We start from the raw sequence: 26,721 nt of genomic DNA, 5'->3' as shown, positions 1-26,721 counted from the left end.
GAACGGGAGTAATATGCATACTCTACCTACCTCCTGACAATAATCAAGCTATGGCATTCTACAGCAGCTGTAGTCTCCAAGTTGACTCTGAAAAAAGGCCTACACAGAGTACAGCTGCATTTACTTGCTTCTCTAGCAGCAGTGCTGGATCCAACCTCTAGGTTCTTAACAGTCAGCAAGGGTCAACTGAAACCCATCAAAGTAGGGAGCACAAGATCCTTCAAGATCTCCACCTTCCCAATCAGCATCACTTCCATCTTGTCTAGGTTCAGTTTCAATTTATTTGCTTTCATTCGAGCACAGCTGTCATGCAGTGACTCAGGACCTCTACTGCATCACCAGGGGATCTGGATAGAGAGATACAGAGCTGGGTATCATCTGCATACTGATGACATCCAATTCCTTAGCTATGAATGATTTCTCCTAAGTTTTACATAGTCTCTCTCTAGAAGAGACGCCTCAGCGCATGTTTGTCAAGTATAGGGAGACACTATGTTAGCCGGGAAGTGTAGTTTAAAAAGACAGAGCCAGAGGAGATCACTCCTCAGAGGGTTTGTTAATTTCATCTTTGCCTCCTGGAAGACTCTGTCAATTTCACCTCTCAAGGCTAAACTGTGTGGGATTGCAACCAGAGGGCAGTGAGGAATGGAAATGGGCTCAAGATGCCATCCAGAGCTGGGTTTGGACCTGGAGATGTTATAATGAGCTGAAGTTTCCCTTCTGGCATTTCACAACCCCTTCACACAGCTCCACTGTATAGCAAAGCTTCTGGTCTGCCACCAGCTCTGTCTTTTTAAACTACCTTTCCCATCTACCATTGCATCTCCAGACACGTGTTCTTCACATGTCAGATGTCTTATGTAGAGTCTGAATAATATGAGGGATAAGACTGCGTCCTGTGGAACCCTGCAAGGTAATACCCACACTGAAAACAGCTGGTCACCAACAGCAATACTTTGAGTCTGTTCCATGAGGAATGATTTAAACCAATTCAAGGCATATTCCTTGATACCTACATTTGCCTCCAAATGCCTCAACAGGATGGCATGGTCTACTGTATCAAAGGCTGTGGACAGATCAAGGAGGAGCAACAAAGATGCATGGCCTTTGTCTATATTTAGATAGAGGTCATCAACTAAAACCAGACTGAAAGGGTCCAAAGCACAAGTTTTCTAAGAAGACCTGGAATTAGTCAGCTACTGCATACTAAATCACTTTGCAGATTAGAGACTGGGTGATAACGGACCACATCATTTTTGTCTAGGGATAGTTTTTAAAGTACAGGGATGACCAATTTATGATAGGCATCATGTGCTCATTTATGTGGTCTTTACAAGATTTCAGCAGCCTAGATAGGCAAGGATCGAGTGAAACAGTGGCCTTCAAAGATGCCAGGACTGTAACTGGGTCAAAATGGTTCATAGCAGACAAGATGGTGCCTTAACAATTTCTTATACCTTGCCTGCATTACAGTTGGTACCCTGATCAGAGCGTATTCATTCTATTTTATCAGCAAAAAAAAAAAAAAGAGTTTGCAAAGGTGTCACAGCTAATTGTCTGTTCTTGAATGGGTAAAAGTTCAGATTTAGGAGTCAGAAGATGTTGGGATATTTTAAACAATTGGGATAGACATAAACCTGCTGATGCAATGCTTGCAGAAGAATATCATTTCTTTGCCTCTCTCCCTGCTGCTTCATAGGTCTTCTAATGGCTTCTGTAACATTAACATGCTTTACCAGATTCAGCACAAGTTAGACATCTTCCAGCCCACAGGGTTGGTTTTTTCTGCAAGGGTGGGAGGTCGATAAGGAAAAAATCTTGTCAATGGGTCCAAGGACATTCCAGGCTTCCATCATAGCCTCAACAGAGCATGGGTTTGGAATTCTAAAATCCACCACAACATTTTGGAATCCAAAAGGCTCTAAGAGACTCCCTGGGCAGACCATTTTAACAGGTCCTTCCTTTTTGCAGGATGTAGAGACCATATTTACCCTTGCCTTTGTTAGGTGATGGTCAGACCACAATTCAGGCTGAATCTCCAATCCCAAACAATCTCCCCTCAAAGGTTCAGTGCAAATGATTATATCCAAGCTGTGTTTCATGTGTGGGGCCTGCAACTATTTGAGAGAGGCCCAGATCTGCCTAGGAAGCTATGAAATCCTGGGCCAGCTCTGACATGGAACATTCAGCATGGATGCTGTAGTCATTCAGAACAATTGGTTTGGTGTCTCCAGCACCACGTCCGAGAGCACTTCTGCCAACTCCGAAAGGGTGCTTAATTTGGAACGAGGGGGTTAGTAAACAAGCAGAATACCTTCTCTCGAAGTATAGTCAATGCCACCTATAGTTTGTACCAGGAGTCTGCAGAAATTGGAAGGTTCACAGACTATAATAGCAATCCAGCCATCTGTGCAAGTTTGGTGGAGGACCACATAATCAGGCTGAGTTAGGACAGACACACCACCATTTTCATCAACCAGATCTCTGCTACGCAAGTCAGTCAATTCCTTCTTCCTATAACCCGGCGAAGTATGCAGTTTTGTGCCTCACCAATCTGGCACATTTATTATGCACATTGTTATGCATATATTTACCATCAATAAGGAGCAACTGATCTTGAGGATGAGAACTGTCCCACTGAGTTCAGTTCAAGGTAGTGCTAACTTTAGGTTGGATTCTGGCAAGAAGCCAAAAACATATGCTTCACTACAGGAACAGTTAAAAGAGCAAAGGATATTAACATAAATACATGACTAGCTACAGTAGTAGCTAAAGGACGAAAGACATTGTCAATCAAAAACTAATTATGAAGGAAGAAAGCGGAGCATTAAACTACAGACCTCCGTGATTGCAAATTATCAATTTGCTAAATTTTTCTACTAGATTCCAATGTATTTACTTCTGAGAGGAAAAGTAAAACTCTTAACATTAGGATAAATTGGGTATCATTTTTTGTTTTACCATCCACATAATTTGCCAATGCGAACCCTGTCAGAGCTTGCCAATTTTTTTCTGTCCTAGTTTTGAGAGTCTGCTGGATGCTGAGACTTGGGTGACTTCAGTATTCATGTGGAGGCCACCTTGTCTGTTCAGACTCAAAACTTTATGGCATCCACAGGCCTATCCAAGGTTGTTTGGGCCCAATGCAAGAAAAGGCACATACACTAGATTTAATTTTCTGAGCACTTTCCTGGTGTAGTAAAAAGGCTGGCCATTTTCTTTTGAAAGTCTGATTTGAGGGGGGTGGGGGGAACAGTTAGCCTTGTCTGCCTCTGGAGGCTGATGAATCGTATGAGATTCTAAGATGCCCTGGGGGATTTTAGAACCCTTAGTTGTGACAGTCTGTAACAATCCGGATAGGTTTGCTCCCCTGTATCTTCTCCTGGCTTCTTAGAAAGTTCCGATACCACGATTCTCCTCAGATTTGAGAGATCAGAAGGCAGTCAAGAGAAGATCAGAGCAACTGTGGCAGAAAACTCAAGCTGAATCCATCAGAGAACACTGCCAAACTATGAAGCGGTGGTAATTATAGTGAGGAAACCATATTTTACCACTATCACTGCATCAACTGAAATAAATCCAGCTCATTTCAGAAGCTAAGCAGGGTCGGCCTTGGTTAGGAACTGGATGGGAGACCTCCAGCAAAGACCAGGGTCGCAGAGGCAGGCAATGACAAACCACCTCTGTTAGTCTCTTGCTATGAAAACTCTGTAAGGGGTCACCATAAGTCAGCTATGACTTGAGGGCACTCTCCTCCACCACCATTCAGGGTGCTATGATCTAGGGTGACATAAACAACTCTTAAAATGAAGTCAGAGAGAGAATGAAAAATTTTGCCTTTCAGTGTGATTTTTTTGCACAATTTTTTTTACTGTCAATAGGTTCTGGGGTGGAGCTGTCTCCTGCTCCATCTGGTTCCTTTTGCATTGATTGTTTCAGTCTTCACTCTCTGAGGAATGTCAACAAGGTTCTGGTGAGAGCTGCTCCCTGTAGACTGAACACTTAACAGGCATGGTTTGTGAAATCTTTGCATGAAGTTACTACATACAGTATTATGCAGAATTGTTAACTCCTGACTGACTGAGGGAGTTTTTCCTAAAGTGCTTAAAGAAGCAACAATAAGACCTATATTGACTACATAAGATGCTCAACTGCTGGCTCACAATTAGGGCAAGACTGAACAAGTTGTGGCTCAATTTCAACAATATCTGGATAACATTTGCACTTGACCCATTTCAAACTAGCTTCAGGCCTGGCTTTGTAATAGCAATGTTTTTAGTGTCCTTAGGCCTCTTACAGCTAGGTAAGAGAAATACTTTTCTACTGGTCCTCGTGGACCTGCCACTAGTTTTTGATATGGTCAATCACTTGCTATTCTTGGAGTGTTCAGGACAGCAGCACGTTGGTTACCCCAAACCCTGCAAAGATGTGTCTCATTTCTGCCCACTTTCCCTGTAGCCACTCCAGTCTCACAGAAGTCTTCCAGAATAAATTAGGAAAGTACCAGCTCTACTGCAATTTTGCAAGGGCTATAATACAGAACTTTTAAAGAGAGCTTCTGAAATCTCTTGACATTTATGGGCAGGAGTCGCTTATGGATGTTATTGATAGGGTTTCTGCTAGCAGTTTTAATATTTTGATGTTTTTAACTTCTGTGATACACATACACATGGCTTTTAATCTCTTACCCACCTCAGGCTTCAGTTGCTTGAGAGAGAGGCAGGCTTATAAATATTCTAAATAAATAAAATCTATCCAAACCTTAATTGAATACTGCACAAGTGTTTTCCTTACCTCAATATCAAGTACTTCCACTGTGTTATCCAAAAGCTTTATCTTGATCTGTACAGACCGGTCATGAGTTTTAGCAGGTGTTGAAGCTACGGTTGTGGAAAAGTTTTGTCCTGGTTCCAGAGTGCTTACTCCAGAATTCTTCTGGACTCCCAAACGAGAACCTGGAGTCTGCAGTACTCTGTAAGTGCCTTCTATTTCTCCCATGTTCCACCATCAACCAAAAAAAAACTGAGATAAAAGAAATACAGAATTACTTTTTTAAAATGGTATGATAATATTTCAAACACAATGCCTACAAGTGTGATTCTGATGACCAGCACTTGGAAATACTGTTCTAGCCATTAACAAAGCAGAGCTATGGTCCTGTTCACTCCCAGGCTGAGCAGAGTGTGGCTTTTTGTTTGACACACTCATCAGCATTAGTGTATTAAGATAGTTTGTAACACAACACCTCTGCTCATCCCTGAGATATTAAAAGGAAACGTATGCATGCTCAGTTCAAATGGGGGAGAAAATGGGGGAAAGCAAAGATGTCACACACAGCACAATGCAACCTTTCTCTCCTCTCTCTCTAAGATTAAGAATGAGAGTTGATGAGCATGTTCAGCTCAAAACCCAGCTTGACTCTCATCAATGTTTCCCATATGAGTTTTCAGGAAGCTAGGTTGATTCAAAACAAACTGCACAATGTAACACATGATGTGAGATCTTCCAATCATTGTGTTTTACTAATTACACAATTGAGATCTCACCCCAGACAATAAGAAGGGTTTCCTTCTATCCCCTTTTCTGTGCAAAGAAAAAAAATAGTAAGCTGTATTGAATTTATTTGAACACAATATCTCTTCAATCTTCCAGATTGTATCTGGACTGAAGGGGGGTGCAGACTGACCGCTGAAGCAACAGGTAGGTAGGTACTGGAGAGGGAATGCCTAGATAGAGATCTGCAAGAGTTAATGAGGGGAAAGATAGAATCAAGTAAATTTTCACTTGTTTATTAATGAAACTGCACAATCATTAGTAAATATATCTAACTCAAAATTAGAACACACTTTTACAGTCAATCACATTTTGCTATAAATTATGCTAGATATTTTAACAAGTCACCAAGAGCCTGTCAATACTGCAAATCATGAATACTGCTGAACCTTCCTTCTACTTAATACTCCAGTAATCCCCACTTCCTGGATTTAAGCCAATTAATGTCAGTAGCATTGCAAACAGCCAATATCCTGTGAAATTGTTTTGGCTAGTGACAGGCCTTCCAGTCTACATATTTAAAGCCAGATGTAGACTGTCTACGCTGACAAGTTCGCCATTTACTTCATAAACTCTTCACATTAAGCTGAAGGCCAGAATGTGACAGTATCTTATTTGCAGCAGTCAAGTTGGGAATATTACTTTCAAGAAGGTATAATATTTATAGGACACAGCACATGAAGTGATAAATACAGCATAACAAAACCAAATAACTAGATTAATTATACTGCCTTCTTTTTGTCCCTTTATATTCTCTACATTCATCTGGAAACAGCTTCTTGTTGTCACCCGCCACATGTGAACTACAAAGGCACTTAAAAAGGCATTCTCACTTGATGCCTACATAGTCCCTTCTTCTAGAAATCCATTAAATCCCAAAGTCTATTTTCAAGAAAGACCATAAAACCTATGTATCCAAACAAGATAAATTGTAGCTGGGAATGGGAAAGGAGCTCTAGAACCTCTTTCAAACAGACATATTTGAAAGCTGCATTTAGATCTAATGAACATATTATCATGAGTGACATATACAGGTTTAACAACCTCAGGCTTATGCACTCTTTCCTCTCACATCACACAACTGAGTACTTCCTGGTTTAGAAAATTTCAGTCTAAGCATACTTTGTCACAACATCTGAACAAACAGAATCCCAGTCTGCAGAAAAGAACAAAACACTATTTGCTAAAGTGACTAATTTTGGACATCATAAGAAATTGTTTTTAGTATAAGTACTTCCTAAACCAGAAGTCTTCAATCTAGGTTCTGCTTACAAGGGTAAGAGGGAGGAAATGCACAAGCCTGAGGAATACAGGCTCACTCTTATCACAAATAAACTGTGGTTAATTTGTGACATCTGAATGCAGCCTGAGTAAACGCAGTTAACTGCCACCTGCCTTCATGTCTTCTAGAAAAAGGCAGAATGAGATTCCAAACCATTAGCTAAACCAGATTTAATTTTTTTAGCTAAATAAACGACTATAAATAAGCAGTAAGAAATGCATGTAAATTCCGTTGTTGTAGGCCTCCTGACTTTGGCAAAGTAAATAAAACCCTTGCAGACTAATCTCTGTAGTAACTGGTGCATATCTTCATGGGCCAGACAGGAAGGAATTGAGAGAAAACAGTAAAAAGTGACTCCAACATATAGAAAACTAGTTTTCAGACTTCTGAAAATGTTAGGCAAGACAGTATTTGTAATATTTTTATTCTAAACCAATTATATAAAAATTAGAAAAACTGTTTTAAAGAGAAATGTTCTATCAAGTTAAGCAAAAGGTTCCTTAACACAATGAGATGTCAAAAGATGCTCTCTTAAACAATTATATAGGATCCCTACTATGCCCTAAGCCTAAATCATATGTTATTTTAAAATTATTTATTCTTATTGCATTTCATTCATTCATACAGTGAAATCCTAAGGAGAGATACTCCAGTCTAAGTCCATTGACTTCAATGGGCTTAGACTGGAAAAACTCTCCATAGGATTGCACTGTTAGTGCGGCATTGCTCAAGGCTGGTGGGCCAAATGAGCAGTATCATTACAGTAGATAACAACAACAAAAAATCCCAAAATTCCATATGTGAAATTGATGCAAATCTATATAGCAAGGTCATCAAAGCGTTGAACATAAGGTTTGCATTGCTGATGTACACAGACACATGAAACTCCATTCCAGGGTAACAAGACACATGCAAAAAGGCTCAAGCAGAGCTGGATTAGGAATTATATTTTTAACGGAAGTATAAATACTTAATAATTATTGGTTGAAAAGGCATCTGTCATTAAGAAAAGCATCAGAACCTATGAGAGCCTATGACATAGGGCAAAATAAAAATTCATAACTCTTGAGCTGAGTCTACAATATATAGTTACTTTTCTGTAGTACATTTAAATATTTCATTTCAAATAAGACAAAAGGTAATAAATGTATCTTACATCTTACTCAATAGTTAAGTCCTATTGCATTCATCAGAGTCAGTCTTAAGTAAATGTACACAGGATTTCAGCCTTATAGCATAACTTCTTGTCAGGGACTTCAGTGGCTGACAACAGGCCAGTCACGCTCTCTCGGCCTAACAACCTACAGCACATAGTGGCTATGAAGATAAAATGGAGAGCATTGCCCTCAGCTCCTTGGACAAAGGGCAGGATAAAAATATAATCAATAAATTTCTTGATAGGACAGGAATTGCATTTTTCCCCTTTGATGCCAGAAGAAATCTAGTAGTGTAAGAAAATTCCTTAAAGCTGCTGCACCATAAGCACTGTAATAAACCACAAACGATCATTCTGTTGTATTATGTTCCAACAGGAGTGTCTGGAAACAGGAAATAATTCCCAAATGTTGATGCACCTAGCGTTTGGTGGTGGTGAACAAAACTGACCACCTGTGCTTCAAAATACTATCATTAGTAGATGCAACTAGCAGCATCAGAACCAAGGTCTTTTCAGTGGCTGCCTTAATACTTATAAACCTCAGAAGCCCATGAGATTACACTGGTTGGCTCATTTCAGAATCAAGAAAAAACATTTTCTTTGAGTATCAGCACATATTGAATGAAATGATTCTTTTATTCTGCTGTCGCCACCTTCTGTCTATCACATTTCTCTTATGTCCTTTCTGCAATGAAGTCAGGCCAGCACACATGGTTTTTCCCTCTTCTATTTTATCCTCACAACAACCCTGTGAGGTAGGTTAGGCTGAGAGAGTGACTAGCCCAAAGTCACTCAATGAGCTCCTTTGACAAGTGAGGATTTAAATCTGGGTTTCCCCAATTCTAGCCTGATATTCTAACCCGTACGCCATCCTGACCCTTTTCTTGTTAAGCCAATTTATGGATTCCGGATAGATAATAGCATGCTACGATTTTATTTTTGTTAAAAAATAAAAAATTTTGTTATAAAGTTATAAAAAAATATTTTTGTTATAAAGTTTAAAAGCTGGATAAAAAAAATAAATTCTATTATTTAACTCATTTAGTGAGAAACGTTTTTAGGCACATGTGACTGTACAAAGCCATATAAGGAAGTGGGCCAACCTGCCTGCTGATCCCTAGTAGTCAAAATCAAAGACCACTGAGTAAAACAAGACAATGGCACATTTAAGTCCAGATACTACATGGTATTTCTTTTTTGCAAAACTTTTCCCCACACTTCCAGTTTAGATCTATAGCATGAAACCAGCTATGGGAGAAGGTGCCAATCTTATAATCTCTTTGTGATTTTTCAGGCATTGCTGATTTCTTATATGAATCTGCGTTTGGAAAAGAGCAATATTCATATGTGCATTCATCACTCACAACTATATGCATGTGTATATTCAGTGGGTATGTCCACGAGCTAAAACTTCACAGCACTTGTAGGAACACAACATGATGCTACACCCCTTATCACGCATGATAGTGTAAATATATATTCTAGAAGGCCACACTTTTCAAACAGTAGATCTGTAACATTCAATCTCAACTCTCTGGAAGCCTTCCAGAAGAAAACTGAAGCATATCCATTAAAGTCTACTTCTTGGAGTAACTGGCGTATTTGCATCAAATAGAGAGTAAGCCAAGCTTGTTAAAAACAGCAATCGGGGAAAAAGCAATACCCTTTAAATGCGATCGTTAAAGGCTCCAAACCTGCAGTTTAATAAAGAGCTCAAAGATTCTTAACGTGCTGCTACAAACCTACACAACCACACCGGGCACTACAATAAGTGACAACGTCAAGGTTTGGCCGGTCGAGGCGCTCAGTCCAGATCCGCAGAAAACCCCATCCAGCGCCTTGGAGAAACAAGAGGGAAGCCGGTGCCGCTCGCACCACCCAGCCGCGCCGTTCCCCAAAGAAAAGGCTGCGGCGGGTGAAGGAAACGGCCACGTTACCGTCCAGGTAAAGGGTCGGATTTTCAAGTTCCAGAGTCCACATCCGCCCGACCCTGCCGCGCCCACGGATCTGTGTTGGACCGCGGGCGGCGCGGCGGCCTTCAGGACAACCCGAAAGGGCTGCTTCTGTAGGCCCCCAGCGCCGGTCCTGAAAGAAAGCGAGAACCAGCCTCGACTTGCGCGGGACCCCCGCGAGAAGACGCCGTCGCGCCGGCTCCACCCTCTCGCCCGCCTGAGTTACACCTTTACCTCAGACAGACAGGGCCGCCGCCGCTGACGACGGCTGCTTTTCCCGAGACTTAGCGAGACGCTCGCCCGCTCCCTCGCTCAAGCGCTGCCCGCCTCAGGGGGCCACCGCCATCACGAGCCCTCTGGCCACACACGCCGGTTTCATTGGGCACCGCGGCCTTCTTGGGGCGGAGCTACCGCCGCGCTCTTCCACGAGCCCCTAGTCGGCAGGCGGGTGGGGCTCGCGCAGAGACGCACGCCCAGGGCGGAGTACACACGGCGCCGTTCCAGTCGGGGCGCCGGTTGGCTGTTGGGCGGAGGGGTCGTGGCTTGGCTGCAGTTGGACTGTCGGACAACAAACCGTCTCGATACCGTCACCCGACGTCTAGGACGCAGGAAGACGAGATGGGCGTTTTGACAAGAGACCCTGGGGAAGAGTTTTAATCCGTTCTAGTGGGTGTCACCAGGAAAGTCAAAATGGCCCAGGGAGGGAGCCCAAGCCCACCTGGAAATCTTGTACTGTGAAATGCCCACTCTGCCCCTGTGTATAGGGGAGGGGCTGTGGTTTGGCGTAGAGCATACGCTTCGTGTGCAGAAAGTCTCAGCTCCAACCCCCGGTATATCCAGTTAAAGATCAGGTAGCAGGTGAGGTAAAAGCCCTGAGACCCTGCAGAGCCTCTACCAGTCTGAGTAGACAGCACTGACCATGATGGACCAGTGGTCTGATTAGCTATAAGACAGCTTCATGTGAATCACCTGTAAATAAGATGAATGCAGGATAGAGTAAGAGAAAAACAGAATGCCCATAAGAGCCTTCTTAAATTTTCCAGAAAGCCACAGGACTTGAGGATGCCGACTTTCATGTGGAGCCTGGAGATCTCCCAGAATTTCAACTGATTTCCAGAAGGCAGAGATCAGTTCCCCTGGAGAAAATGGCTACTTTGGAGGATGGATTCTATGGCATTATACTCCTCTGAGGTCCCTCCCCTCCCCAAACCCTGCTTTCCCCAGGCCCCACCCCCAAATCTCCAGATATTTTCTTCAGGCCCCTCCCTCAAATCTCACTAGCAGTTTTCAAGAAGAGGCTGGATGAATATTTGTCAGGGATGCTTTAGGCTCATCCTGCCTTGGGCAGGGGGTTGGACTAGAAGGTCTGTATGGCCCCTTCCAACTCTATGATTCTGTATTTCCCAACTTGGAGTCGGCAGCCCTACCATGGGTGCAATATGATGCCAGACCCACCCATTGTTAGCCGCACCCAGCACCACTATCTATTCAAATGTTCCTGGAATTCTGCTCAGGTCGCAGGTAAGCCCAGCTGCAAAAAAAAACCCCACCAAATTTTTCCATCTTCATGTGGCACAGAAGTTAGCTCCTTACCTAAATTCAGCTGGCCTGCTCACGCTGATCCGTGTCACAGTAATCTCAGACCCTTACAAACAATTCAGAAATTTCAGTTGTCTACTGTCAGATTGAGCATAACATGCATATTACACTTGTGTTGGTTGCCTGTTACCTCCCAGGTTCCAGACAAGGTGTTAGTTATTGCTGATAACGTTTTTGGAGGCCTGTAACCCATATACCTGCAGAACTGCCCCTCCTAATAAGTCCCTGGCATAACCTCTGCTCAGCTAAACAACACTTGTTTATTATTCCATTTTGCAGGCAAGTTAAATTGTTGCTTGTCTGCTCTCAAACCTTTTCAGTGACAGCTCTTACTTGCTGAATGGCTTCCCAGATATCAGAAAAGCTCCTTCCCTGCTGTTTTTTAGAAGACTGTGTAAGGCAGAGTAATTCAGGCATTTCTGTGGAAGTAGTTCCTGAAAATGGTTTTTCATTGTATTAAGGATATGTGTATTCTGCTGTTCTAGAGTTATTGTTGATTAAGTGTGAAATTGGTCAGAATCATTTTACATTTGAATTAAAGAGGTGGAAAATACTAACACTGATTTAAGCAATATTTGAAAACTACTCATCGTCCTGGAGTAGATCAAACAAGGCACAAAGAGTATAGCCATACCCAGTTTGTCCCCTGCTGCAAAAGCCTCTCCTCACAATAAGTGTGCTTCACATTTAAAAGCACATTTATCTGCCATGGTTGAACATGATCCGCATGGGTTTTTTCCTAAGCAGCTGCCTCTATCCAACCACCTTTAAGAAACCTTAAAAACTCTTACATTTTTTGAGAGGGGCTATGATTTCTCCCGGTTCCCCACTCCTACTGAATCCCAGTGAGCAAAATTTTGTTCCTGGGAGAGTCAGCACGTTCTCTGTAACAGCATAATATGAGATTTGAAGTGGAAGAGGGGAAACTGCAGAAATGGTTACTTTCCTCTTAAGGAATCTTAAATGCCATTAATTTTTTAGAATGTGGTTGGATGCAGGCCAGTGCTTTTGTTTTGAAGGCATTGTTATCTTACCACTCAACTGCACGATTTTTTATACCTGGGAAATGCATAACTTCTCCCAGACAAAGCATTAATTGCTACTGCAATTATTATGTGGAATGCAGTCATGTGAGTTTGATGGATAAATATGCAATATACAGTGTCATTCTAAGCAGAGTTACATACATCTAAGTCCATTGAAGTCAATGTGTTTAGAAGGGTGTAACTGTTTAGGATTGCACTATTAGTTAATGATGTAATTAGTGGTAAGGAACAACTCTCCCATTCAATTACATTCACTTAGGACCTTTCTACACAGCCACTGGAAATATGCTCAAGTGCACTGCACAACAACCCTATGAATGACTTTTCAGTAACAATAATCTCCACATATAACTGGTAAGAATAAGGCCATTCTGACTGTTCATCCCACACAAACTTTTTTCTATTAAACTTGGTGAGCTGTCCATCCTAAGAACTGTATACTTGTAGACTGCACAGCTTCCAAATACTTTTTTAAAACTAATTTTTAAAACAAACAAAAAGTTTAAAAGGTGTGGCTATTTGGGTGGGGGAGCTGTGTTGCTCATCACAAACATCCAATAGATGTCAATGTTAAACATGCAATCTATATTTTAATCACTGTATGGAATAGCAAACTAGCTTCCATGCAGATGACAGACAAGGTAAGAGTCTCTTGGTATTTCCCATGAGTTTGTAAATTAACTGAAAGGGGAGGAAATGTAAAAAATGCCTTGATGAGGACTGAAAAATACTCCACAAAGGAGGGAATGTTGAGATCTACTGAGCAGCAAACAAAGGCAAAAGTGGGGAAGGGTCATAGGGTTGCCAGCTCAGGGTTGGGAAATTTCTGGAGATTTGGGGATGCATCCTGGTGAGGGTGGAGTTTGGGGACAAGCTTCAATGGTGTAAAATGATAGAGTCCACCATCCAAAACAGGTATTTTCTATAGGGGATCTGATCTCTGTGGTCTGCGAATCAGTTGAAATTCCAGATCTCCAGGCCCCACCTTTAGCAACCAAAGGTAGGAAGAAAACAATCAGGTTGCTCAAGACTCTCAGAGTTTATAAAATCTTGGGGGAGGGGGTTGCATTTAGGAATAGCATTTTTAAATATTCCCCATTCCATTCCTGATTCTCCCCCGCTCCATCTTGTAAGAATCACTTATAGAACACATTCTTTTCTTTCAGAGACATATAACACGTTTTCCTCAACACAAAGGCCAATATATCCATAAATGAGGAAATGCTTTCACAGAACATGGGAAAACTGTATACAACAAATGGAAAATAAAAGTATATGTAATCACATTTATTGTGCAAGGCAAACAGACAAGCCCTGAGTGCTTTTCTTCTCAACTTTTTAAATTTTTAAGGTGGAGTATGTGTGTGCTTTACTAGTCATCTGAATTTTTCTTTACTTTCTTAAACTTACCTTCACAATTCAATTATTCATAGTATTTTCAGCTAGTTTTCTAGCTACAGGGCACTCTTTATGATGTATTATAATTATTTTACCATTTCTCAAAGAAGTATACCTCACAAGAACCTGTGACAGACTCAGAGCTGATTCCCACATTACAAAGTCTCCAAGGATTTTTGATCACAAGTGTTCTGAGAGTTCTGTGTTTCCTAGGTATGCATGTGTTTGATTTAGATTAAGACTACAGCTTGCAGGGAGACAGATTGGGTTGCCAGGTCCCCTTACCCTCCGGGCTGGAGGCAAGAGACCTGGCACTCACCCTTTTAGATGTATTCTGGGAAGTGATGTCATCATTCATCACTTCTGGGAAGTGATGTCATCGTGCCACCCTGGGAGTGCTTCCGGGCTTCACAGTGGGCCAATTTCAACCCATTTGGGGCTGAAGTTGGCCTGCTGCAGAGCGCGGGAGTGCTGCTGTGGTGGTACAATGGACCTTGGAGTACTACTACGTTTTGCAGTGGGCTGATTTCGGCTCCAATCAGGCCTGATTTGGCCCACTGCAGAGCATGGGAGCACTGCTGGGAGGGCTGTGGCATGCTCCTGTGCTTCACAGTGCACCAATTTAGACCCCAAAGGGGCCCAATTCAACCCGTTTGGGGCCCAAATTGGCCCACTGCAAAGCACGGGAGTGTGCCACACTGCCCAGGAGCTCCCCAGGAGGTGCGTTCCCCCACCTTTCCCCCCACTGGCCAGGTAAGCGGGGGCTGGGGATGGAGAGCGGGAGACTGGCAACCGTACAGACAGAAGGCTTCTCCATCATGCTGTTTCCCAACCTGAAGTGGTCCAGGAGCTGCTCTCATCAAGGAAAGGCAATATAAATGCCCATTTATATAGTAAATCTGTGCAGGAAAAAATAAACTGCTGTAGAAGATTTAAAAACCAAGGAAACAGAATGGGGCTACTTCTATATAGGAACTCTTTTCTGCATGGAGCACAAGACACCCCCCCCCCAGATTAATGGGGAAGTCCACATGATAATGTGCTGATTCTGAACCCAAGTCACAACTCGTGAAATTCCTGAGTCTGTCTCTTAGTTCAGAGAAAATAAAAGCTTGTTTTTCTCTGGTTTAAAGTGAGAACTGAGGCATGGATCCAGGTGGCACAGGGTTGCCAACATGGAGTTGGGAAATTCCTAGAGATTTGGAGGTGGAGCCTGGGTTAGATGGTGTTTGGAGAGAGGAGGGACTTCAATGGGGTATAATGAAATACAGTCTACCCTCCAAAGCAGCCATTTTCTCTGGCAGGGATTTGGTTATTATTTATTTTTTTAATTTATGTAATTTTTAGTCTACCTTCTCACTGAGACTCAAGATGGTTTACAAAGTGTGAGATTAGTAAACAATGCCATAGGGTAAATAAATACAATTTTACAGACATAGTATTAGAATCCAATACAGAGTTGAAGAAATGCTGAAACAGAACATAAGCAATTCTAGGGCTGACATTGGCCCACATGAAGCACAAGTAGCCCATAGGAGCACATATTTAAGACAACAGGTAAGGCAACACATAAGGCAACACAGTGATGAAGTCTGTGGTCCTTAACTCATTAGTGAAGCATCTGAGAGCCCCTCCCTGCAATACAAAAGCCTCTTTGAATAATTCAGTTTTGCATTGTTTGCGGAAAGCTAGGAGAGTGGGGGCTCTCCTGACCTCCTCAGGCAGGCTTTTCCATAGGGTAGGGGCCACCACAGAGAAAGGCCATGTACAGGCTGCTGTTGATTTCGCCCAAGTGCAGGGTGGCACCCATAAGAGACCCTGTTCAGATACAAATGATTCCATTACCATTTCTGTGGCAAAATATATAGGGGCAATAATTAACTAGCAGATAAATAATATTCAGTAAGGATTTTCCCATTTTAATTTCTCCTTAAGGCAATAGCTGTATGAGCAGTACCAGATTAGACAGACAGACTTCTGTAGTGCAGAGATCAGTTATAATTCCTGGAGATCACCATGCCCATTGAAGGGCTTTTTCCCCATTTCTGTGCTCACCTGGACTGTAACATCATATCCTGTCTTAGTAGAGAAAGAGAAAGTCAGGGGAAGGGGGATGGTTCTGGGCCACGGAGAGCTCCCAGTCATACTGCTGCTGTGCCTGTGTTTTAACAGAGAAAAGGAGGAAGGTGTAGATATGGGGACAGCAGCAGCAGCAGCAAGTAGCACAGGAACAGGTTCAATGCAGTCCTAAGAAGAGTTACACCCACTAAGTTTATTGAAATCAGTGAGTTTAGACAGGTGTAACTTTGCTTAGGATTGCACCCTTAGCTGCTCTTGCACCAGTTAAATGGTGCTGTTGTGGCAGAGAGCGTGCTTTTGCAGCTGAATCTGGAAGCAGCCTGGATAATGAATTAAAATTTAGTTGTAACAGGATAAAAAATACAATGCCTACATTGTAGGCATCATAAAAATATAAGATGAACTCACTATTTAAAATTGCTTTCAGTTTGGTGCTCACACCCTCTGTTACTTAAGGAAGGGGCAGAATTGTTAAAATGACAGAAGCCAACAAAGACGTTTCTGGCACACTAAGAGGAAACCACTAATCTAACCCAGCATTCTATCAAAATGGCATAATAGATAAGAAGTTTTGGAGAAGGAAAACATTGTTTAGAATTATTCACCCTTCATGAAAAGTAGATGATGTTTTATAGAGCTGCAGAAGCAGAATCACAGGCCCCTGCCCCTTGGCGCTTACAATCAAAATGTTGACAATGGGGAGACGGGGTGGGGAGGGAGAGGCAAGGTGAGCAAGTGCTTTTCCATGTACTTTGATATGAGATGGGGATGAAGATTCAGGGTTATAGCTTCTTGGTGAAAGTGGCTTTGAGGAGATTAGCTTCTGGGGCTTTGATTCTAGGTTATACACTGATTCACCTGACTGATAAACAAGGGGAAATGTTGCTTATCATGAGAATGTATGGAATATTTATCCTGTTGCAAATGACAAGCCCTTTTTCCTAAGTGTCTGTTACTCTTTATTTCCCTAAGTCTATTTCATGAACAGTATGTACTTTTACAAGGCGGTGGCTTGATCTCCCCCTGCCTCCCAAGTCACTTTATCCTTTCCTGATAGTGTGGAAAAGCCACCTACATGCTGTGAAAGGTGTAGCCTACTGGCGGGAGGGTCAACAATTGTGTATCAAATAAAGTGAGCATACAGATACTCTGTATGACTGCCAGTCCTGTATGGAAAGATATACGGTCATTCCTAAGCAATTTATTCGCATAGTTGATATACAGAAAAATGGCTCAAATCAGCCCCGGTACAAAGCATAGGAGTGCTCCTGGGGCCTGCGCGATGACATTACTCCCAGAAACTTCTGGGGAAAACCCAAAAGGGATATGACATCACTCTGGAAATTGGCAGAAACTCTATGGTTTTACCATAGAGTTTCTGGCAATTCCTAGAGCAATGTGATGTAACTTTTGATTTTCCCCAAAAGTTTTGCCAAAGCACATGCAATGTTGGTGCCCTTCCTGCTATGTCCCTGCCTCCCAAGCACACCTGGCAATCCTACTTATTATTTCTCCAAACTAAATGCAATCCAAGCCATGATGGCCTCAGGTGTTAACTCCAGGTTGGGAAATCCCTGGAGATTTCAGGGTAGAACCTGGAGAGGGAAGGGTTAGGGGAGGGGAGTAAGCTCATCAGGATATAATGCCATACAAACTGCCCTCCAAAGCATTTTCTACAAGGTAACTGGAATCTGTTGTCTGGAGATCAGCTGTAATTCTGGGAGATCTCCAGCCCCCTCCCAGAAGCTGGAAACCATGTGGCCTTCCAAATATTGGATCCTCTCCACCAGCAGCAAAAATAAACGGAACCACACTACGTAACAAATGGGCAACTTTGAGCTCGGTGGAGAACAAGTTGCCTGAGCCCCGGCTAGGCTCATCATTCTTTTTAAAGGGCAGTGACAAACCAGTTTGACTCAGGCTTGAAAAAAATACATTTTTTCCCTAAGCTTCACTTTAGGACCTGGTTTGCCTTAGCAAACGGCTTTTTAAAAAGAAGACTTAGAGAGGAACACCAGCATTAGAGAAAGGGAGAATGCCTGACAAGTATTAACACCCTGTCATTTGAGCTGTTTAGGCTGCCTGAGGCCTCCTGCCCACATGAACCAACACAATTTTCCAAGCTCAAAGAGTATAATCAAAATTGACTGAACTTCAGCTTACTAGTGACCAAATGCCCAATTTAGCAGTTTCGAAGGTCCAAAGTGCTCAGCCGCCCTACTTGTTGTGGCTGCTTCCCCTCCTCCATCACTCCAAGGCACCTCCCTGTCCTTGACGAAGGGCCAGGCCAGAAACTGCAGTTTTGCACCACAGCAAAATCCGCACGTAGGAAGTTTGTAGCAGTGCTTAAAGCTACAGCTTTCAGTGTTTAGTTTTGTACTTCCATTCCAACCTGCAGCTGCTTCTCTAGGGCAGTTTCTGCAAGTCTGATGCGTGTGTGGAGTTAGGATTGATGTCCACGTTCTCAAGGAGGATCTCTTCCTTTTGTGGCACAGAAAATGGCTACAGAAATAACGGGATCTCCTCTGCGTCCATGGAAAAACGACACAGGAATGCAGCAGAAGCACAATCCTGCAGTTATCAGGATTGATGCCTGCAGGACCTCTCTGCTGTTTGCAGGACTCATGGGACACCTCTTGCCAACAACTGGAGAGAGAGCTTAAGCAGCATGAGGGTTATTTCCCTGCAAGAGACATTTTCCAAGCTTGATACTGAATGATCTTATAGAGAGAGAAGTGTGGCCAGGAAAGGGCCTGATTCCTGCCTTGGCATAATAACAATTTCTATCCCACTTCTCTCTCCGTAGAGAGTCAGAGGGGCTTACAAAGAACACTAAAAATATAACAAAGGGGAGACCAAAAGGACTTGCAAGGGGCATCTCATTTCCCCCTCCCCCACTGTTGCTTCTTTCCCTTCCCCGAAAGCCCCCATAGACACTTACTTTTTCCTGCTTCCTTCTCTCCTTCTCACCCACCAGCCAACTTACCTTTATCTGCCCCCCTTCAGCTTTCCTTCCTTCTTCCATCCAGCAGCCTCTACCCAGGAAAACATGGCCCAGTTGCGGGGTGCTGGCCACGGGACACAATGGGTGCCTGGTCTAACTTTCCTTGGAGTAGGGCTTCAGGCTTGGCTTGGCTTGGCTTGTGAGGCTCCGCTGGCAAGGAGCTGGAGGGCAGGGCTTCTGCCTAGTGGACCAGTTGATCGAGCAATGCTGTCTTCTCAAGCCTCAACTCAAATAGGCTGGGAATTAATCTGGCCTAGCTGCACTTGCTGGCAGGTGCTGAGGCCCCTGAAACTGTGTTGTACTTTAGCCAGGATCCTGAGTAGAAGTATTACTCTCAGAGCCCTGTTCTGGATTCAGGCTGGAAATGTGTTGCCCATCTTTACTCTACCTTGGCCTAGGGTTGCCAGGTCCCTTGTCTCCCCCAGCGGGAGACTGGGAGCCTGGCTCTCACCCTGCTGCCTCTGTGGATTCTGCCTTCGTGCATGCGCTCCTGGCTTGCATGATGATATCACTTCCAGGAAGTGATGTCATCATGCAGGTCAAAGGGCGGCCCACATGTCAAATGGCGCTCCCCATGCTCCCCGACGTGCCCAATTCAGCCTGAAACGGGCCCACTGAAGAGCGCTGCAGGGTGCGATTCAGGCTGCTGTGGGCACTGGGGTGCGCCATGCCGCTTGGGAGCACTCTGCGCCACCCCAGGGGGTGCCTTGGGCAGCACACCCCCCACCAGCCAAGGAAGTGGGTGTGGGGGGGAGGGGGGAGCAGGGGATCCCCCGCCCCAGGTGCAGGAATGGCACCCCTTCCTTGGCCGAGGATTTCCACCGACACATTCTTGTGGGGCAGGAGTAGGCCCTGAGAGGCTATGAATCCAGGTCAGGTCAAGTGGCTGTCTCAGAGGCTGGTGGCAAGGTCTCCCTTGCAGGCTCCGGCAGGGCAGCCTCTGGTGTTGCTGAAGCATGATCAGCCGGTCAAGCCTTTCCAGCCCCTCTGGTCTTCCTGGGAACTTGGCCTTGGCTCCTCAAGGTCATCCTCTGAGCAAGTATTTCTATTTAAGCGTCAGTTTCCAAGAACAAAATGGATCCTATGAAGGAGCCATTAAAACACATTGGTCCTTTACTATCAGTCTGGAATTAATCCTCCTTTTTTTAGCGTTTTAAAATATTACAAGCATTATTGGTATTTGACTTTTGATCCAATTAATTAGCACGCAAATATCATTTGTTTTAATCATACATATTGACTGGTTATACATAAGTTTTCAATTTAAACTTGTTCTTTCAGTAAAAACGTCAGTGTTCAATTATACTGTATTAAACCTATTTCGGTAACACGTTCATACACATACCTGCTCTACCACTTTTTGTTCTAGATTTATCAATCTGCTAGTCCAGACAAGTTGCTATTGCCTAGAGGATTAGCTTTCAGCAAATGAAATGTTTTAAAAATACAACCCTCCCCCCAACCCAACCCAACCCAGTGGAGTGCTCAATTTAAAGTCAGCAGGTATTATGTAGAGGAATGTGATGATGTGCTGCCCTCTAGTGGAAAAGATCTCCAATTACATGTTATCGGATCAGAAGTTTGAGTTCCGGCATCCATTTAACTCCACCGTCCCCTCGCTTTCTGCACATATGTTTCCTGGAAGAATAAATCCAAGTCAGTCAACTTTCCCTTTTAAGCCTGACTGACACATGCTATTTGTATATTCTTGGATGTTTACTTCATCACAGTATTTTGGCTTCCAATTCAGAACTGTCAATGCATCTCAGAAGTATTTTTCTCATTTTAATCCCTCTCCCTTTTTGGCGTCTCCTCCATTTATTTCCCTTCCTACTCTCTAGCCTTTGTACATGACATGCATTACTCCACAGCTTGAGATATCAAGGTTTTAAAAATTATTTTCAGTATGTTCATCATTAAGATTTGCAGATGTGTACAAATGAAGAGTTTTAATAAGGTTGGATCCTACCAGTTTTTCCAGTGGCAGCAGAGGAAAGTGGGACCTTTTTGCTGAGGATTGTGAAATCCACCCCCACCCCCCGGGGGCAAAAGTTGCCTAGTGTAGAAGTTGCAAAGAGGCAAAAGAGATGGAGTGGAAAATCTGGCAAGATCCTTCCTCTTTTCCCATCCCACAAGTATTAAAAAGTGGACCTCCATAAACTAGTGGGAAGGTAGCAGAGTAAAGTCAATTGCAGAGAAAATGTGATGAGTGTTTTGGAGCTTGCTAGCTGGTGTGAGTAAGAGAGAAAATAGCAAACTTACTCTTAGGTTTATTTTTTATTATTTTATTTATGTCATTGATAGTCTGCTTTTCTCACTGAGACTCAAGACGGATTACACAATGTGAGATTAGTACAACCAGTGTCAAGGACATTTCCATACAGTATTGAGGACATTTCGATAACAAATGCCATAGAGTAAATAAGTTCAAGTTTACAAAGACATAGCACTAGCAAGGATCCAATACAGAGTTGAAGAAATGCTGAAACAGAACATAACCAGTTTTAGGACTGACATTAGACAACATGAAGCACAGGTAGAACATAGGAGTACACAGGGCTTTTTTTCTGGGAAAAGCGGTGATGAAACTTGCCCTCGGAGAAAATGGTCACATGGCTGGTGGCCCTGCCTTCTGATCTCCAGACAGAGGGGAGTTTAAATTGCCCCCTGCACCACTGGCATGGAGGGCACTCTAAACTCCCCTCTGTATGGAGATCAGGGGGCGGGGCCACCAGCCATGTGACCATTTTCAAGAGGTTCTGGAACTCCGTTCCACCGCGTTTCAGCTGAAAAAAAGCCCTGGGAGTACATATTTAAAGCAACAGGTAACATGTAAGGCAACATAGTGATGAAGTCTATGGTCCCTAACTCATTAGCAAAGCATCTGAGACCCCTTTCCTACAATACAGCCTGTCTATCTGAGTAAAAAGCCTTTTTAAATAATTAGGTTTTGCATCATTTGCAGAAAGCCAGGAGAGAGTGGGGGCTCTCCTGAGCTCCTCAGGCAGGCCGTTCCACAGGGTGGAGGCGACCACAGAGAAAGCCCATGTACAGGCTGCTGTTTATTTCACCCATGTGCAGGCTGGCATCTGCAGGAGACCCTGTTCAGATGAGAAAGCTGCTGTGGAGGAACATTGGGAGGGAGGCAATCCCATAGGTATGCCGGGCCAAGGCTGTGAAGAGCTTTGTATACCTTGAATTGAATTAAAAAAGAAATAAGAGTTCTTTATTATAGGAACTCCATACTCTGATAGGAAAGAAGAGAGATAGATTCCTATCTGTCTAGTATAAGGATGGGCATGGATTCCAAGACAAGTCCTGCATCCATGGTGCAAGATGGAGAGAAGAGATAGTTGTGTGACAAAGAGCCTACACAAGATGCCCAGCATGTGTTCTTTATGTGTCGTATTCCTGCAAGTTTACCTGGGAGGTGTAGTCAGGCCCCACCCCCAAGGTCCCAGAGGAAAACCCCAGCAGAGCAAATTTCCTCTAGGAGCTCAGAGGTGGAGGGGGGGCATGTCAGAGCAGCAGCAGAAGGGCCAGAAGGATGGGAAGGCATGAGTCAGCAAGGGGAGCCCGAAGAGAACCAAGCCAAGCCAGAAGCTGACAGGTGGCTAGCAGCAGCAGCAGGAGCTGATGGACTCCACCATCCCTTCCCCCAGAGTTCTGAGCTCACGGTACTCAAATCGCCTTCCCCTCTCTGAGACTGCCAGGGAGGGCTGCTCACTCTATCTGCATCCCCTGAGAGACCTACAGTGGGCTGAGGGTGGAGGGTGGCTGCGAGTGCAAAAGGACAAGCAGCGCAGGAGATAGGGGAAGCTGCTTCCTCCTCAGCCAGACCCACCTGAAGGAGGGCTGGCAAGGCTGCCGACCAGTAACGCCATCCCTACACACACATGCATGCCTTGTGGCCCCTCTCAGAAGACACTGCCTCTTGCAAAAATCTGCTCTGCTCAAGTTTTCCTCTGGGAGCTCAGGGGCAGGGCCCAACTACACTTTCCCAGCTAAACATGCGGGAACCCAATACGTGAAGAACACGTACAGAGCATCTCATGTAGTTTAGCTCAAAGAGGAAGAGAAGGATGTCACAAGGAGGAAGTCCTGGGACTAGCAATTTATACTTCAAAGGATAGTTCAGGGCAGTAAGGAGTAAACAGATGCCCTGACATCTCTTTCTAACTTTCTGGTTCCCCTCCCCCTAAAATCTGAGGAAAGGGACGACGTTAAATTCTCCGCTTTTAACAATCAGAAATTAGCCCTATGAGCTCAAAGGGCTTTAGAAGTTTATTCCCGGCCTGGAACAATGCCATGCCACATGGACAATGGCTACTGAAAGGTAGCTTCAAACAGTTTGCAATAAGCCATTGGAGGGATGGAAGGAAAACAACACTGGGATAGCACAAATTCTGTGTTACGATCCTCTCTCTCTCTCTCTCTCTCTCTCTCTCTCTCTCTCACACACACACACACACACACAGAGGTTGTAGAACACCCAGTGATGAGTTGCTACATTAAATGCAATCGTTAAATTCCAGCCCCTCCCCCCTCAGTGGTTGGGATGTGAATCAGCTGCTGGTTCATATATCACTACTGCCATGCCTTGGGTAAGCTACTCCACTCAGTTCCAGCTTCTCAGCTGTACTGAGAAAATAATACACTGACTTTGTTCACGGCTCTGAATGAGGCATTAATTTTCTAGAAGAGTGGTATATAAATGCTGTTATTATTGGTGAGACTGAACCAGCTGCTGCTTGACTGAATTAAGTAGCTCCTCCTGGAGGAAGAAAATATTTTGAGAAGTGAGGGAATGCAAGAAGTGACTTTCTGTGCTCCCCCAGCCACATGCGCCTGAGAAAAAAGAAACACATGGAGGGCTAGAAGGCCCAGGGCAAAGTAAAAATTAGAATTAAACTTGGTGAACATGCCAGTGACTCAGATTAGAGGCAAAGGAGTCCCAAGCAAATTCTAACTCAAAACTTCAAATGCACATTCTAAACAGATATTTAAAAATCCCATTGGGTTTGTCATTGGGGTCTTTTTGCCTAAAAACTTTGTAATTGGTGAGTTGATGTTTACAACTAGTGCTTTAAAATTCATCTACAAGACTTCTGGGTTGGGTTTTTTTTTTTTGCAAGAACTCCTGAGAGACAACTTTTAAAAGCACAAGTTGAAAAACAAATGTAACACTTGAGGTCTGTTCTGTCCCATGTGAAGCTACCCCGCAGTTTGGTCACTTTTTTATTGTAAACGATAGTATATGAGCACTCAGCACTTTATTGTGGTACATGTGACTACCTTAGGTTTGCTGTGAATTTGTCATGTTTTTTGCTTTTGTTCATTGGAAGATTGTATGTAACTGCCTCAGGGTTTTCAACTACAAATTGTTTTGGCAGTAACTGTATCTTTGAAATAAACTAATAAGATTGGAGAAACTTACAAATGAGACGACTTTCATTGAAATTTATTGGACAGGAATTTACTTTCTGTAGTTAGTTGGTCACAGTGCAGTTTGCTTCTTTTTCTTGGGTTCTTCCGTGACTCTCTTCCTTGTTTGGCCAAGGTAGCATATGGCAATTGTTATTACACTCTGCAAATGACTTGACATCTCTAACTGGCCAAATAAACATTCTCCCCTTGAGGGGCTTCTGTGAACATCAGTTCCTAGGCTTGAGTTTTTAGGTTCCCAGGTAGTCTCCACATAGCTGCATCATCTTTGTTCTTGCAGAGACTGTGAAGGGATATTAATTCCTGTCCAGACTACAACATGCTTGCCCCAAGCACAAAGATACTTCATTAACATGAAATTTATAAGCATTATCTGGATATATGGGGAACATAGGTTTTACAAGCCAGCCCAGTATTAAAAGTAGGGAGCTATAGCCCAAGCCCAGTATTCAATGCCCAAGTCCCTCTAGGCACTGCACTTCATCTTCCACACTGTTGGTGCTGTCTTTTGAAGAGAGCTCCGAGTCTTGAAAACTTACACTCTGAAAATCTTGTTGATCTGAGGTGCCAATGCTGTTCTACTGCAGACCAACACAGCTGCCCACCTAAAACTACACTCAGACAGGTATCTGGCTAAAGAAGTAGGTAGATCATAGTCCAGCTTTCCTGCACTCAATTGTCCATCATTCTCCCAACATAGCGAATTTTTTTTTTAAAAAAACCTGCCTAAGAATTCATGTCTATGTATGATGGAGGCCTACACCATTTTGTGCATCGCACACAAATATCAAACATCTCAGGAGACCTTGCAATTCTATGCGAGTCAGCATCTATTATGAGTGCTTTCTTGGTCCATTCCTTTCCTTTTAGGCAAATAAAAGGAGCTATCTGAGTGCATGAGAATGGGTCTCCTAGAAGCAGAAATACCAGGATGGACCCATCAAATCTTAGCTCTCCCAATTGTACTGCAGCCATTTCCCATCTCTTCTGTTCTTGCCTCTGTTGCAGAATTAATCTCAGTGTAATAATAATAATGTTTATATACTGCTCTTCTAGACAAGAATAGTGCCCCAGTCAGAGTGAACAAAGTCAGTGTTACTACCCCCAAACACAGCTGGGGCTGAGACTGGCTTACTCAAGGCCACCCACTAAGCTCATAGTATTAGTGCAATTTGAACCAGCAGAGTGCTCATTTACAGCCTGACCACTTATGCTACAGCAGCTGTCATCCCATCACAGATATTCTTTGCATAGGAGGCTGAAATAAGCTATGTACAGAGTCCACTTTACAGTGACAGCTGCACAAACAGGAAACGTGCTAAACAATAGGCATGAAGCTTGGGTGCTTATATGTATCGATATCTCCTAGGTGTCAAACATTTGAACATGCTAGAAGCATATAGACAAGCCCTTTGGCACTAATATGATACACAGATTCTTACTGTTAGCAAGCTGCCAACATTGTATTTACATACCATTACTAGCAATAAGGTCACTACTCCAATGGAGTGTATTTATCAAAAAGGAAGTATCATACTATACCAAGGCAATTGGGAGAAACAAAGCACCTAGAGTAGATGGAATACCAATAGAGATATTTCAAGTTTCTGAAACTGAATTCATCAAAATCTTAACAAGAATCTGTCAACAAATATGGAAAACAAAATAATGGCCCCCATACTGGAGAAACAGTCTACATTTCAAAAATGTACATTTCAGAAACAGTCTATATTGCAAAAAAAGAGGATGCCAAAGAGTGCAGCAACTGCAACTATCTGACTATCGCACTAATTTCCCACGCAAGCAAAGCGATGCTCAAAATTCTACAGCAAAGACTCTTACAATATATGGAACAAGAAATGCCAGATGTTCAAGCTGGATTCAGAAAAGAGATACTAGAGATCACATTGCAAATTTACTACAGCTAATGGAACATGCCCTGACCTGGATAGCCCAAGTAAGCCTGATCTCGTCAGATCTCAGAAGCCAAGAAAGGTTAGCCTTGGTTAGTAATTGGATGGAAGACCTCCAACGAAGACCAGGGTTGAAGAGGCAGGTAATGGCAAACCACCTGCTAGTCTCTTGCCATGAAAACCCCACCAGGGGTCACCATAAGTCAGCTATTACTTGAGGGTGCTCTCTACCACCAATGGAACATGCCAGGTAATTTCAGAAGAGAACCAGCCTGTGTTTTATAGATTACAGCA

General features: G+C 43.4%; 1 protein-coding gene across 1 annotated transcript in view; it reads right to left on the bottom strand.

Annotated features, from left to right (window-relative positions):
- FARP2 (FERM, ARH/RhoGEF and pleckstrin domain protein 2) overlaps positions 1–5,016 on the bottom strand; it is a 90,480-nt gene extending 85,464 nt beyond the window's left edge. The window contains exon 1 of the mRNA XM_054982263.1: positions 4,795–5,016. Coding sequence (XP_054838238.1) covers positions 4,795–4,998 — 204 coding nt within the window. The 5' untranslated portion in view covers positions 4,999–5,016. The remainder of the gene's footprint in view (positions 1–4,794) is intronic.
- Positions 5,017–26,721: the final 21,705 nt, after the last annotated feature.

This window comes from Eublepharis macularius, chromosome 6, assembly GCF_028583425.1.
Source record: "Eublepharis macularius isolate TG4126 chromosome 6, MPM_Emac_v1.0, whole genome shotgun sequence".
NCBI lineage: Eukaryota > Metazoa > Chordata > Lepidosauria > Squamata > Eublepharidae > Eublepharis > Eublepharis macularius.
Note: the sequence above shows the minus strand (reverse complement) of the source record. Positions and strands in the feature narration are given on the sequence as shown.